Here is a 15,117-nt window from a genome sequence, read left to right as displayed (position 1 = left end):
GTGGGGCAGGTGCATGGTAATATAAAATAATTAATAATATCATATATTTCCATTTTATTCAGAATATAAAAGAAAATATAACATAATGGTCACATACATTCAGAAATGCCGTCTATCTGTAAAATGAATCAATGAAGCAATCAGGTTTTCAATCAGAATATAATATAACTGCAGAATAAAAATAAATGTACTATATTTACTGTATGGGGTGGACTAAAAGACGACAATATACAGTATATAGTATATATACTACCTCACAATAAACAAAAAAAGCCACAAAACTAATAAAAGACTACAATGTGAACTATACATGAAAGTATGAACTAACTGTATACCTTGTTTTTCATACTTTTTTATGACTTAGTTATAACTGCCTCAAAGTCCATGAGCTGGATCCTGGCTGATTGGATGCAACATGGCAGCACAGTGGAAGGACAGTGAAAGCTCCAGTGGACCTCCAGTGTTCAGGATGAAATTAAACAGCAAACGCTTTGCAAATGCTACAAGCTCATTTCTCAGGTCAGGTGTTAACAGTCTGTGACAACCGCACTGCAGAACAGACTGGTGTTTTTACCCGGTCCAACCAACCAATCAGAAATCAGGACAATTTGAAATTGTTGATGCCCCTACAGCAGCGGTTCTCAACGTGGGGTCCGGGGACCACCAGGGGTCCTTGGGGGTTCCAGAATGACTGTTTTGATCATAGTTTCTCTGTTATCTCTCTACCTACAATATAGATAGTCATGGAATTCTGGACAAAATCATATCTAACAATAAAAATATTCTCAGATTTGGGTCCAAGAGACAAAATCTCATCAAATAGGGTTTCTGTGGCTCTAATGTGGACTATATTAGGGGTCCTTGATATGAAAAACGCACAGAACACAACCAACCATTGGGTAGGCAGGACAGGACCAGAGGATCAGGTGTGTGTGTGTGTGTGTGTGTGTGTGTGTGTGGAGAGCGTGTGCCGCATCACCTGTGAATCAGTAAAGAAACCCACACACCAAGAGAGCCGCATTTAAACTCTTGTATTCAAACACATTACAGAGCATCAGATTAACAAAGTCATTGTATCTACAGGGAAAACTTGGGACACGGGCTACATTTGTCTTCGGCAGTTCAAGCTACATTGTAGAACATAAAAACGAAGCTTAAGGTATAAACACAGCAGAATCCTCTAAGGCGAGCCATACTATTTTTTTTCTGCAGCTTGGTAGCCGGGCCACTGGCTCCGGAACATGAATACTCTTTGTTAATGAGCTCCAGATTGTACTGATACTGATGAAAAGCCCCTTAACATGACAAAAAAAAAAGAATTGAACATTCAATTGAATATGATTCATGTGAACCTCGGTACACATCATAAAGATATTAAAATGAGAAAAGATGAAAGTCATACAGCAGATTTACAGAGAGCCTGTAAGAGCCTTGTAATAGCACTGAGCGCAGAGTTAACAGTGTCGGGTCATTAGATGAGGCGCCGTGCCGCTGTAAATCCCGGGCAGTGTGTGTGTGTGTGTGTGTGTGTGTGTGTGTGTGTGTGAAGAGTGTGAGAACAAACAATCAAGAGGGTGATTACTCGCTCACTCGGTCACCCACACTCTCGGTCACACATGCATGCACACACACATACTTAACGGCACAAATGCGCATAATGGAATGTGTGCACACGCTCGCACACACACACACTAATGTATGCCTGATGCAAGCGCAAACAGATCTCACATCAGTGTTTAAGCTTATGAGTATTCTCGGCAATATGGGCATAATGTCAAAACGATGCATTTTAGCTTCTCACAAGTACATTAGATAGATTTTAAAGCGTTGTGTGGCCAGGTGTTCAAAGGGCTGCTGTCACACAATTAGTCCACCGCATTACATGTCAGTGATGAAATGCTTGTGTGTGTGTGTGTTTGTGTGTCTGTGTGTGTGACTCCCATCAGTTTCGCAGAGAGCAACTCCGTGTAACATCACAGGTAACCAAGGAAACGCAAATAGGGGGGGGGCGCACTTCCCGTCTGCAATTCTGCCACAAGGGAAGAGACGGAAACAGAGTGAAAAGAAAAAAAAAAAAAAATCTATACATCCTCCATACAGGCAGCGTCGCTTTGTATTCAACCACAGCCCCCGTCTAATTATACTGTTCCGCAAACAAAAATCCCCGAATCTTGACTATCAGGCGCCAGGGCTGTGCATTCCCCACCGCTCATCTCTTATGTTTATCTTCTATTCTTTTTATAAATCAAAAACTAACGCTAATGTATGCAAAGTGAGTCACCCATGCAATCCCCTCCGCAGCTCAGGGTCGGTGCGGTTTGCCAGGCGAGCCGAGCCGAATCCCCCCCCCCCCCCCCCCCCCCCCACAACCCCCCCCCCAGCTGTGCGGCTCTGCGCAGTGTCAAATATCTGATGTTGTCGCGTGAGCCGCTTCGACGCAGCGCGAGGCCCCTCCAGCGGCCCCTCCAGCGCCCCCCCGGTGTGAGGGACTTAAAACAGCTGGCGGGCTAAAATCGTATCTAATCTCTGTGTCGAGCCTTAGGGATTTTCGGCAGCGTCTCCGACACTCGAAGCGGCGGCTCGCGCTAAGACGCGGGTCTCACACCGCCTTCGTGTTCTCCGGTAGCACCTTTGATGACGGAGCCGCACAGCGTGGCCGAAGCAAAAAATGAGCTAGCGGTGCAGCGCAGCATCCCTTAAGAACAGGATCCGGCCGGTACAGTAAGCCTCTATACAGTAATTGAGGTTTTGGAGGGATCAGGATCGGGGAGGACGGGCCGGGTCACTGCTGGACGGGGGAACACATATTTAGACACAGGGGGGGGCTCAGAGGCTCCGAGCCAAAGTGTTTTGTCCTTCCAGCTTTTCTATACAAAAGTGCAAAGGATTGAACGCCTGGCAGCTACATCCGTTGGGGTGTTTTCTGGTCTGGTTTTTGTGTTTGATGATCATTATTTGATAAACCCCGGATGTTATCCTTTATCTTTCTCGGAACTTGGCACTATCCCTTCTGGCTCTTCTCTCATCATGCTGCTATTACATTAACAAAACCTCAACCAAAGAGACATTATTAAATATAACGATGAATCGGCTTCGAGTTTAGCATGAACACATAAACAACCTCATCTGCTGAAATGTGTGAAATAGCTTTCTCAATCGGTCGTCTGTGGTGAGAGCCACTGTACAAAACTCTTAATAACTGTCTTTTAATTTGTGTTCACTGTGCCATACAGGCAGTAGTCGGTGTGACGGGGTTCATCATGATGACAGGTAATTCGATATGTGTGGGACGGCAGAGCAGGAAGCCATTTTCCAGCCAGAGGCCGGATTCAATCAGCAGCACAGCCTGAGACCAGTTCACAAGACAGAGAGCTGATTGCGATCGTCTCTCTCCTGCATGCATGGCCATCAGAGAGGATGTTACACACACACACACACACACACATGCTTGCCCTAACACATGCATATTCATTATGCACAGTGACATAAGCGTGCTCCTACACACACACGTACACACACGCATACATACACATACACGCATAGAGCTAATTAGCTGATGGTAATTTTTATATGCGAGGGAAATGAACCACACCACTAATACCGAAAAAAAGTTTGCAATACCAAGCAACACAAGCAAATGGCGAATCAAGCTTACATCATAAACTGTGTGCGCTACTCATTTACAAAACTAGCGAACCTTTATTTATTAACAGCGTGAAAAAGAATCATTTCGACCTCACAATCATACGTCAAATATATATACGTTTTTTTTCTTTCCATGTTGTCGCTTTTACATATTGTCCCCTAAAGCTTCGATGTTGAGCTCCAACAGGTTCCACTGACACTTGACGATGCCACACCAGAGACAGTGTTTACAGGGCTTCCAGGCTGAAGAGTGTGCCGGCCCCTTCCACAAGTTAACTTTCAAGCTCTACGGAGGTGACGTCTGAGGTTTTAAAGGTGTGTCTTTTACGTAATCTCGAGGGAATGCTCTACTTCTTCGGTATGTCTTTGACCGCGCTACCTGGCCCCTGTATACGGGTCGGTTATATTACCTTGCCCCCAGCCCCTCCTGCCCAGGGACAACCTTATGTCCAGCCCCCTGCCGTTCCATCTGCCGCTAAAGCCCTCGGGAGACCTCCGTCGTGGGTCTCAGACAGCTGCGGTGAATGCAGCTCGCCGATAAGCTACGGACTGTCAAGCCCTTTGCTCGGGGGAAAGCCAAGCCAGATCGGTCCCCGGGAACTCCTGCTGGAGAGCGGCCACATACTGGGGGGAAACGGCGGTAGTGGAAGGTGAACTGGTAGTCCCGGCTAACGAGTGAGAACTTCGCTAGTGCTGATGTGTAAGATGATGGACCCATAGCGACGGTGTTTCCAGAGCAACACCTATATCTGTAGGCTTTCCAAGTCTTCCTAAGTCCACATCTCTACTCCCGTCTCTAGTAGCTCTTCTGTCGTTCTCTCTGTGTCCGTTAGCGGTGTTAATGTACAGGATTTTGCTCTTCACGCTGCGGACTAGGAGCTAGATCATCCTACAGTAGAAACCTCTGCATCCCCTCCTGTCCCTGTCCAGCCCGAGTGGAATGAGCTGCTCCTACTCTGGCTGCAAATTTATGGAAATGAAGTTAAGTCGAAGTCCTGTTGGACTTATTTCGCTCTGCTCTAATAGATAGTTCAGACAGTTTCTTTTACAGCTAACAGCTAAACACTCTCTTCCAGCTGTCAGCCGCTGGCAAAGCCAATCGCCTCTCTTCTCAAAGTGTTCGGCGCTACCTCGGCCCCCGGTGGACGCCGTGTCTTTTAGCTGCGCACCGCCGCGCCGCTCTCCGGCCGCGGCGAGGGCACGCACACGGAGCCCATCCGGTTGAGCGAGGTGGCCTTCGTCATGCCCTCGCTGCCCACGGTGGACAGGGGGAAGCTCTCGTAGCTCTCCGGAGGCCCGCCGCCGCACTGGCAGCGCTGCAGCGTGGACTTGAGCTCCCGCTGGAAGTTGCTGTTGAGGAAGCCGTACACCACGGGGTTGATGCAGGTGGAGGCCATCGCCGTCAGGTGGCAGGCGGAGAAGACGGCGTCGTGCTGGCAGGCGGGCAGGGCCTGGTGGTGCCAGTCGAACAGCGTGTTGAAGACGTTGAGCGGCAGCCAGCACAGGGCGAAGGCCGCCACGATGGCCGCCAGCATGGTGTTGATCCTCTGGGCTCCCCGGGTCTTCCTGCTGCGCTCCACCATGTCCCTGCAGAAACACACAGCGGCACTCTCACCGTCAGAGTCTGCCAGGAAAATATCACACCAACCCTAAGGCAGCATCTCATGAGACGATTTACAATAGATTTGGACAATATTGCCTTCAGCTTGCATGGTAACAGCGGGCTCAAAATGTCGCCCGTGCATCATGGCTTTTCGAACGCACTGGCACACAGTGGGAGGCAGTGGCAATGTAGAATAATGTGAGAGTATAATTTGAGAAAATGACCTGCGTCGTCTCAGGCGGAGGAAGATCCGGAGGTAGCAGAGGAGCACCAGCAGCAGAGGCAGGCAGTACTGGAAGAGCAGCAGAGAGGTCGTATAGGCGAGGCGGTGCTTCTCTGACGGCCACAGCTCCATACAGATCAAATGGTCCCTAGGATGAGAGAGAGAGAGAGAGAGAGAGAGAGAGAGAGAGAGGAAAAGAGAGTGGGCTGTAAATCGAGAGAAGTGCTTTAATTTCAACCCACGCCAACTAGAACAACGTGACTTGAGATGGCGCCATTGGGTCTTGACTTTGTTAAAGTCCCTACCGGTCTGCCAGTACTTCTAATGTGCTTTGAAAAGTTCCTCACATCTACATAAAACATTGCTTGGTTGGGTTGGAAGAATATATTTTCTGTGTTTTCCTCTCTCTCTCTGGCCAGCCCATGCCTCACCAGTGCTGGGGGCTTGAGGAAAGTTGTGCATACGCTTTTGGGTGATTATTTTTTTGCATATATCAGTGTTTTGTATGTCCATGGAGGAAGGCATTGTGTCAGAAACAGATTTAGATAGATAGATAGATAGATAGATAGATAGATAGATAGATAGATAGATAGATGGATAGATAGATAGATGTTAAGAAGTTCATACTCTGAATGTAGAATACAAGAGGGGTCAGATACTATTTTCTGTGCCTGTCTAATTAAAGCTATCTAATTAAAGATGGCTTGAATTGATGGGTGTTGCCAAAACTCCATAAACATCAGTACTGTTTATGCAATGCAAGCCATTTGTGAGCTAAGCTGTAATGCAGTGATACCATTTGTTATGATGCTCTCCCAATCGGTCTGATAAAATAACAATATAAACTTGTTGGCAATGGCAATGTGAATGGCACATTGTATTTAAAAGTCTAGACCTGTTTCCTTGTGGATAGCCACAGGTCTGCATTCATCCAGAGGGAGACAAAAAGAAAGAAATAGACAGAGAGGCAAGCCAAATAGATAGAGGATTGAAAGCCATGTGCATGAATTGCAGATGCATTCATAAACGCGCACCCCCCCCCCCCCCCCCCCCCCCCCACACACACACACACACCTGTGTCCCAGAGATTATCCCTCACCTGAAGGGGTTGGCAGGCAGGCTGATGTTCTGGAAGGGGACGTTGGTGAGGATGCTGAAGGAGAGGAAGGGCAGGGAGATGAAGCAGGCCACCAGCCAAGTCAAGCCCACGGCCAGGTAGGAGTGGCCGGCGGCGGGGGACCAGCCGGTGGGGTGGAGGATCAGCTGATGGCGCTCCAGAGCGATCAGCACCAAGGAGAAGATGGACACCGTCACTGACATGCACTGAACAAAGGGAGTCACCTGACAGACACAGAGAGAGGGAGAGAAACGTTGGATTTGCCATCTGTTTACACACCCTCTAAGCATTAAACGTTCATATTTGTGTGTGTGTGTGTGTGTGTGCTGACCTTGCACAGGGCTTCTCCCAGCACCCAGTGGTCCATCAGTGTGTATATAGCCGTAACAGGCAGACACACCACACACATGAGGATGTCAGAGCACGACAGGTTGGCGATCAGGATGTTGGTGACGTTGCGCAGCTCCTGTTGCCGAGCGATGATGAACACCAGGCCGGCGTTGCCTAGCAACCCGATCGCTATGACAGTACTGTACGCCACGATCAAGAAGGTGGCTCCGCCCACCGAGGGCGGGCACTTGGTGCTCTCCGCCCAGTCGGAGGCCTCCCAGCCACCGAGGATGCTGCTGTTGTTGGACATGGCCAGGGAGAGTGAGAGGGAAGATGAAGAAAGGGAAGGGGTGATGGTGAGGAAGAGGTGGGTCAGGGGTCAAGGGGGTCAAGACTTCTCTTCCCCCCCAAAGATCAAAGTTTTCCAGGTGGATCAGAGGCGAGTTGGTAGGTTGTTGAGGGAGATGTGGGAGTGTGACGGAGGAGAAGAGTGGTTCAAATATAAAGGTTTTCCTCTATTTCCTCCACATTTGGCCTTCCTGTGGATAAGCTCAGTATCAGCCGCTCCCTGTGAAGGAGACAAACATAACAAGACTGAGAGTTATGAAAGACAGACAGGGAGGTGAAGGACTCTCACTGGAGGAGCAGAGAAACCGAGGTGAAGAAGATAATAAAAACGGAGGGGAGGCTATGTAGGGGAATTCTGAAAAAAAACATAGAAGAGGGATATATAGGGATATATTTCTCTCTCCTTCTCTTTCCCTGTGACTTTCATTTGTGTATATATCTGTCCATGCCCCCAATTTACTTCACTTCTTTTTCCTCCCTGTCTCCATTTGCCTTGTTTTATTTCCTATTTCTGCTCATCTTCCTCTGCAATCAGGGAGACGGAGAGCGAGAGGGAGGAGAGGTATCCAATCACACCACCCTGCACAGCCCCACCCCACGAGCCACACACACACACTCATTAACACACACCACCCCTGGGTTAATGGCCTGATTATACAGCCCCCTTCACCAGGGACAGAATCAACATTAGTGGATCCCATGATGAGATTAAGCAAAAGAGACAAATAGCTTATCAACTGTATGTGTGTGTGTGTGTGTGTGTGTGTGTGTGTGTATCCTGTGTCCGCCTGCCTGTAAAAAACAGCACAAGAGGAGTGTAGGGTTTTCAATAGAATGTCGTTTCAATAAACCGTCCCTAAGAGGCCATTTATTTCAGTGCTATGGAGCATGTGTGGTGAAGAGACAGCAAACAGATCAGGCAGATAAAAAGTGCTCCCAGGCTGAAGGCAGGAAAACCTAAAGCCCCCGGTCTGGCTGCAAAACCAGCACACTAAAAACTAGGCTTGGGCGATATCCAAAATTGTATATCGCGATACGTTCCCGCCAAAAAATATCGCGATATACGATATTTTTTTGGGGAAAATATCGCGATATTCACAAAAACATTGCGATATTCGATAATAGATGGCAAACAGATCAAGCAGATAAAAAGTGGTCCCAGGCTGAAGGCAGGAAAACCTAAAGCCCCTGGTCTGGCTGCAAAACCAGCACACTAAAAACTAGGCTTGGGCGATATCCCAAAGTTTATATCGCGATACTTTCCTGACAAAATATCGCGATATACGATATTTCCGGATAGATATATCATAATGAAACATTACAATATTTCTCAGCGAAAATACTGTATATTGCTGTATGTTGGCGGGGAAATATCGCAATATTCCCGAAACATTGCAATATTTCCCCACGAAAATACCATATATTGCAATATTTTGGCGGGGAAATATCGCGATATTCCCGAAACATTGCGATATTTCTCCAAGGCACATACAGTATTGACAGTTAACACACTAATACACTAATACACTTTGCAAAATGTGACCCATGTACATGGCACATGCATCACTCCACAAACACATACACACACACACACACACACAGCACACTCCCCTGCACACACAAATAGATATGACAAGTGCTAACAAAAGCGATTAACATATGCACACACACACTTTTGTCCCTCTCCCCTTCCACTCTTGGATCTCTTTCCCTCTCTCTCTCTCTCTCTCTCTCTCTCCCCTTCTCTCCCTCACACTCGTCCAGCTCCGCGCTTCCCCCCCCCCCGAGGCAAAGTGACTTTCGACTTGAAGTGGACCGCTTCATTCAGATGCATCTTATTATATTAACAGCCGGCCTCTCCTGCACATCGCTCCATCTCATCCAACTGGCACAAAACGCATCCCCCGGATCACAACATGCGTCAAACTCTCCCATTTGCATATACTGTACATACATGCACATGGATGCAAACCGTTGACAGCCGCCCGTTCACTCCTCCGTCTTCCCTCTCTGTCTCTCCCACTGACAGTCTTTACGGGGCCCTGAGGGACCCGGCTGCCAAAGAATGAGACAGACTCACAGGTGTTATTGCACATCCACACTGACTCACTTGCACCATCCACCCGCTTATTAAAGCACTTATCAAAAGCTCGCTCTTTCTCTCACACACACACACACACACACACACAACAAACGCAGGCATACACACAAGATTTTCTCTATTTTTTTTGTTTACCAGTCTCACAGGTGTTAAAACGCAGCCCGAAAACACAGCCGGTGACATTCATTACCGTGATTCTCGGTCTCGGCCTATGAAGAAGCCTTTGGAGGTAACCTCTTCTGTCATCTCCCGGCTCTGACTCATGCTATGCAGGAGCTATGTGACGACAGAGAAGGCATGGCTATGCTGACCTCTCTCATTCCCTATGGCATTATTAGTGTTCTCCTCCTAATGTCCCTTAAGGCAGTGGTTCTCAACCTCTTTCATATCAAGGATCCCTAATGTAGTCCACATTAGAGCCACAGACCCCCCATTCGATGAGATTTTGTCTCTCAGACCCAAATCTGAGAATATTTTTATTGTTAGATATGATTTTGACCAGAATTCCATGACTATCTGTATTGTAGGTAGAGATAACAGAGAAACTATGATCAAACCAGTCATTTTTCTGCATTCTCTAATTGTGTTAACTTCTTGTGAATGAAATAACGCTGAAGTTTAACAATTCATCAATTTGCTTGGGACCCCCTGGAACCCCCTCAAGGACCCCTGGTGGTCCCCGGACCCCACGTTGAGAACCACTGCCTTAAGAGAATCATCTGTCCTACTACTGATCTCCTTTTCAGAATCCAGCCTGTAACTCATCTCAGTCACTTCCACAAGTCCAACAGTTAGACGCTGTTGCATGTGCAGCATGTCTTCTGAACTCTTCTTTTTTGATAAACTGCTCAAATTAATTTCTGGTAGCATTTGAGGGAAGGATGATGAGTTCAAACCACTAACTTCATACCAGCTTAAAGAAGTACACACTTCATCTAAATGTAAATAAAGACTGGCCCTGCCTCAGAAAACTAAATAATGGGATTGGAAATAGCTTTTCTGATATTTTGTCATTCATTTGAATAACTATGGACATAAGCATTGATAGTAGACATCATTTTTTACAGACATTTTAAAGAGAGCTGAATTTTTGAATGGCTTTCTATTTAGAATACATTGTAAAGGTTTCTGTTTGCATTGGCATCCAAGGGGTTAAGGATGAAATTGGTTAATCAAATTGACAATATTAAAGTGGATTACTCTTTCTCAGTCAGCCTACACAATGCTGATGTACTGATAAACCGCTGTTGACAAACGCACAAGAAACATAATTAATGGAAATGTTCCCCTGAATGGAAAGACCATAAATCACTTTCATTCCGTAGTTGACTTTTCTAACCGCTCCCATGCACCCTCCAGCATCAATCCAACATATTAACTCCAAAAAGTACTCGCACATTCTGTTGTGCTCCAAAGCTGTCAAAATGTGTTCATTTGGAACTCCGTCTGGGTTTTATGCAAAATACTCCAGCATCCACTTTTATCAGAGTTAATTTATTTGACAGCATCAAATTCAAAACAAGGCATAAATGCAGCATGTAAAAGTATTCAGCCTCTTCATTTCAAATTGCCACACTGGCAAAACTTGATTTTTTGACTTCGTCTTTAGATTGTATTTAGGAGTTTTGAGCAATGTTCAACATTTTTTTTCAATCCTGCCATTCTTGTTAACAAGTCTAATATCACATCTACTTAATACATCTTAATGGGATGCAGGGTGTATGGTGGTCTGGCTTTGACATGGTGCAATGGATCTGCACTAAAAGACAAGACGCTGGATTTTGTTGTTTGGCTTATAAATCCTTTGGGCAAGAGTAACATCCATCTGGTTACACCTTTGAGATGGAGGATTAGTCAAAGATTAGATTGGATTATTCAAATTAATAAAAATGTAAATCTCCATACGCATTACTCGAATTGGAAGAGCTTGAATGCAGATGTGAGACTGTAATTTAAAGACATAGGCTGCATTATTAGATCATCTTAAATACAAATGTTCAATATAGTCTTACATTTTGTGTTCATTTTCTTGGAGTTGGGCCAGTAGTTAGGATCCTAGCCAGCAGGGTGCATGAAAAAGAGTCTCTCTCCACCTGCTGCTTCCTCTTCTGGGATTGATAAATGTATCAAGTGTCTCAGAGTTTCAAACCATAATGCCTTCCTGAAAATTCCTTGAATGTTGCAAATTTTGACCTTTTTAATGGAGTTTAGAGAATTTGTCTTTATGTGTTACATGGCATAGTAAGGATTTGTGTTCAAAACATGATATCTACTTGAATAGCAAGAGGTAGGCTATGCATAACAGTAAAGTCAATTTGATCCCTAAGTGGTCAAGTGTATGTAAGCAAAACATAATATCTACTTGGATAGCATGAAATATGCATAACAGTTTAATAATTTTCCTCCATGTAAGTGGTCACATTTGCAGACAAAAAATGTATCAATTTATATATTCTTTTATCGCCATAAGATCTCTGTAAATGTCCTAACAGAACATCATATGTCACTATAAAAAATCACCAGCAATGGGGCATAATACAAGACAAATTGAAAGAAACTATTACATACATACATTATTTATCTCAACCATAAAAAATACATTTACACTGCATAGACATTTATATATCTACATGGCAAAGTAGCACCCAACATCAATGAATCATGGCCAAATCTCCTCTTGCCTCAATTTCTGGTGGATATTTTTTTAATCACATGCTGTGGTCCACTTCAGTACTTGGCACAGTGTCAAATACAAGTTTTCCTTGCAGAGTTCAGTTCCTGTGATTCCACAGAAAAAAATAAATCATAACTCTCCTGATGCTTAATGTGATAATCAAGACTGTTCCACTTTTCGGTGACTTTTTCTGCTCCAATTTCTCTGTTGTCTCCCACAGTAAAATTACACAGCAAAAAGGATACTGAGAGCGCTCTGTATTTTCCCATTATGTGATGAGAAACTGGACTCAAATATATTGTGTAATCAGTTTTTCACATTGAGAGTTCATCCTACAACATAAAGTCACCTTATGTTGCAGGGACTAATCTTAGGACCTAGTCTTGGCTGTGTTACTGTAAGAAAGACAGAATTAAAACAGTTTTGAAAGACAAATATTGTTCAAAATCCCTAACTACAACATGAATAGTAAGCTTGAATTTTACAAACGCTTTACAGCAGAGGTATGGCCAAGTCAACTTTGCTGGAGTCCCAAGTCAGTCTCAAGTCTTGAGGCTCAAGTCTCAAGTCAAGTCCCAAGTCTAAATGTAGATTACTAAGTCAAGTCCAAGTCAAGTCCATGTCATTAATGTCAAGTCTCAAGTCTAAATGTAGAACAGCAAGTCAAGAGTCCAGTATCAATTTAATATCTTAAAGAAAACTAAATATCTAGGACTTTTCAATGCAATATGTTTTTAATAGGATAAAAACTTGGTAAGAGCATCATGAGTTTGAGTTTTGAATAAATTCAATCATTCCATACAAATTCAGAAAATCATTACCGTAAGTTCATCATTCAGTATGTCTAAAATCCAGCCTGGGTCCAGTCTGTAAAAGTGGTATCAGCTCGTTAACCAATGATTTAAGTTGTTAAATTTTTTGCCATTGAGACACTTTTGTAGGGAAACACCATTTGATGCTTTGCAAGTAGTAGATGGTGTCATTGACATGTACATTTATAGCCTAGGTAATGAATAGAGACTAAGACGAGAGCTACAGTATGTGATAATGTTCACGTAAATGTGACCTCAAACTTGCTATAGACACTTATACTCACCTGTTCCTACTACTTCTTCATTGCTGTAGATCTCTAATGTTTCTGTCTCTAAAGACTCTCTCTCTCTTCTTCAGGCTCTTTCCAAAAACCAAAGATTTGCCATCTTGTATGAAACAGCTTCAGTATTTAAACTTCTCACTCAGTTAGGCTGACTCGTTGCCATAACAACAAAGTTCTTGTGTCAAGATTAGCCGGGGGGAAGGTGGTGAACTTTCCTACCTCAAAATAAGACAGTCGTACTATTTAAGTAACAGACAGTCTTAATTGGCCTAGTCCAACCTGAGAATCTAAGACCAGTCTAAGGCTTAGACTAGTCTTAAACTAGCTTTATGCAACCGGCCCCAGGTAGTAGTGCTATTTAATCTATTGTGGCTTAAACTAAAGCATGGTCTTATTAAGGAGTCCTCCGTCTTTGCCTCATTACAGTATGGGAAATGCTGAAAAGACCAGTCGCTGAGGGTGAAACGGTCCTTCAGGTCCACTGTCTTGTTAGGGTTTTTAAGTCTTACAGTGTCTCTCCAGCTCGAGGAGGGGAGGAATAACTTGACACAATGAATACGGGGCCTGAAGGGATGAAAGAGTCGCTCGGGCAAAAAATAGAAAGAGAGGACGAATGCAAGGTCGAAACAGCATGGAGAACAGCAAAATCTGTGTGTGTGTGTGTGTGTGTGTGTGTGTGCATCCGCGCTTGTCACATTCATTCAGATGGCATATTCACACTTGTTCCTCTGATTGAATTTGACTGTCTGTCGCTTTCAGTCGCACCGGACAGACCGCGATGTTCCTGAATTTGAGACACGGTCACACTTTTGTATATACAGTAGATATATACTGTATATGCATGTATGTGTGTCAATGTCTACGCTGAACGACTGCATGATGAATGTGAAATTGAATCATATGGTTGGAAAATGCCATTGACAGTGAAGCATGGTCCTTGAATTCCCTGCTGCCTATCTGCCCACAGCATGGTTAAGTGCACATTGTTTAGATCGCTATCTGCACCTGAAGGTCTTTTGAAGAAGAAGTGAACCACATTTGCATATCAGCATGTCTAGTGCTTGCTGATACAGTAGAGCCTTATTAACAGGTTATTAGCTTTATGGGGTTACAGTAGATTATTTCAAATTTCAGGCCTGGTTGTGAGAAGGATGCATCTTTTTACACATGGATGACCATCTGTGGACTTCCTGCTTAACACAGGTGGAAACATGGTGAAGCGCTGGATCACAGGTTCTTTCATAGTCCTGATGTTACATTCTGCCAATCAATCAATCAATCAATCAATCAATCAATCAATCAATCAATCAATCAATCAGTCAATCAATCAATCAATCAAATCAACAATGACAAAACCAATGTCCACTATTACACCATGTAAAAAAGCATGGAGGAATGCAGAATCTTACAGTTTCTACTACTACACACATAAACACGCACTCTCTCTCTCTCTCTATCTCTCTCTCCCTCTTTCTCTCTCGCCCTGTCTCCCTCTCTCTCTCTCCCCCTCTGTCTCCCTCTCTCTCTCCCGCCTCTCCCTCTGCCCCTCTGTCTCCCTCTCTCTCTCCCCTGTCTCCCTCTCTCTCTCCCTGTCTCTCTGTCCCCCTCTGTCTCTCTTTCTCTCTCCCCCGTCTCCCTATCTATCTCTCTCTCCCCCTGTCTCCCTATCTCTCTCTCTCCCCTGTCTTCCTCTCTCTCTCCCTCTCTCCCTCTGTCTCTCTCTCCCCCTGTCTCCCTCTCTCTGTCCACCTCTGTCTCCCTCCCTCCTGTCTCCCTCTCTCTCCCCCCTTCTGTCTCCCTATCTCTCTGTCTCTCTCCACCTCTGTCTCTCTCCCCCCTGTCTCTCTCTCTCGCTCTTTCTCTCTCCCCCTCTGTCTCCCTATCTCTCTCTCCCCCCCGCTGTCTCTCTCCCCTGTCTCCCTCTCTCTCCCTCCCTCCTGTCTCCCTCTCTCTCTCTCTCTCCCCTTCTGTCTCCCTATC

General features: G+C 45.1%; 1 protein-coding gene across 1 annotated transcript; it reads right to left on the bottom strand.

Moving 5' to 3' along the window:
- Positions 1-4,802: 4,802 nt before the first annotated feature.
- npy8ar (neuropeptide Y receptor Y8a) lies at positions 4,803-7,228 on the bottom strand. Its single transcript, XM_071544009.1, has 4 exons — positions 6,920-7,228; positions 6,571-6,812; positions 5,473-5,619; positions 4,803-5,232 (listed from the first exon to the last, which is right to left on the bottom strand). Exons 1-4 carry the CDS (start codon positions 7,226-7,228, stop codon positions 4,803-4,805), a joined length of 1,128 nt encoding a protein of 375 aa, XP_071400110.1.
- Between the last annotated feature and the right edge of the window lie 7,889 nt (positions 7,229-15,117).

The sequence above is a fragment of the Centroberyx affinis genome, unplaced genomic scaffold, assembly GCF_046629955.1.
Source record: "Centroberyx affinis isolate AG114_WGS23_722 - 3 ecotype Tasmania unplaced genomic scaffold, CSIRO-AGI_Caff_v1 ptg004433l_1, whole genome shotgun sequence".
Lineage (NCBI taxonomy): Eukaryota > Metazoa > Chordata > Actinopteri > Beryciformes > Berycidae > Centroberyx > Centroberyx affinis.
This window is presented reverse-complemented; position numbering and strand designations above follow the sequence as displayed.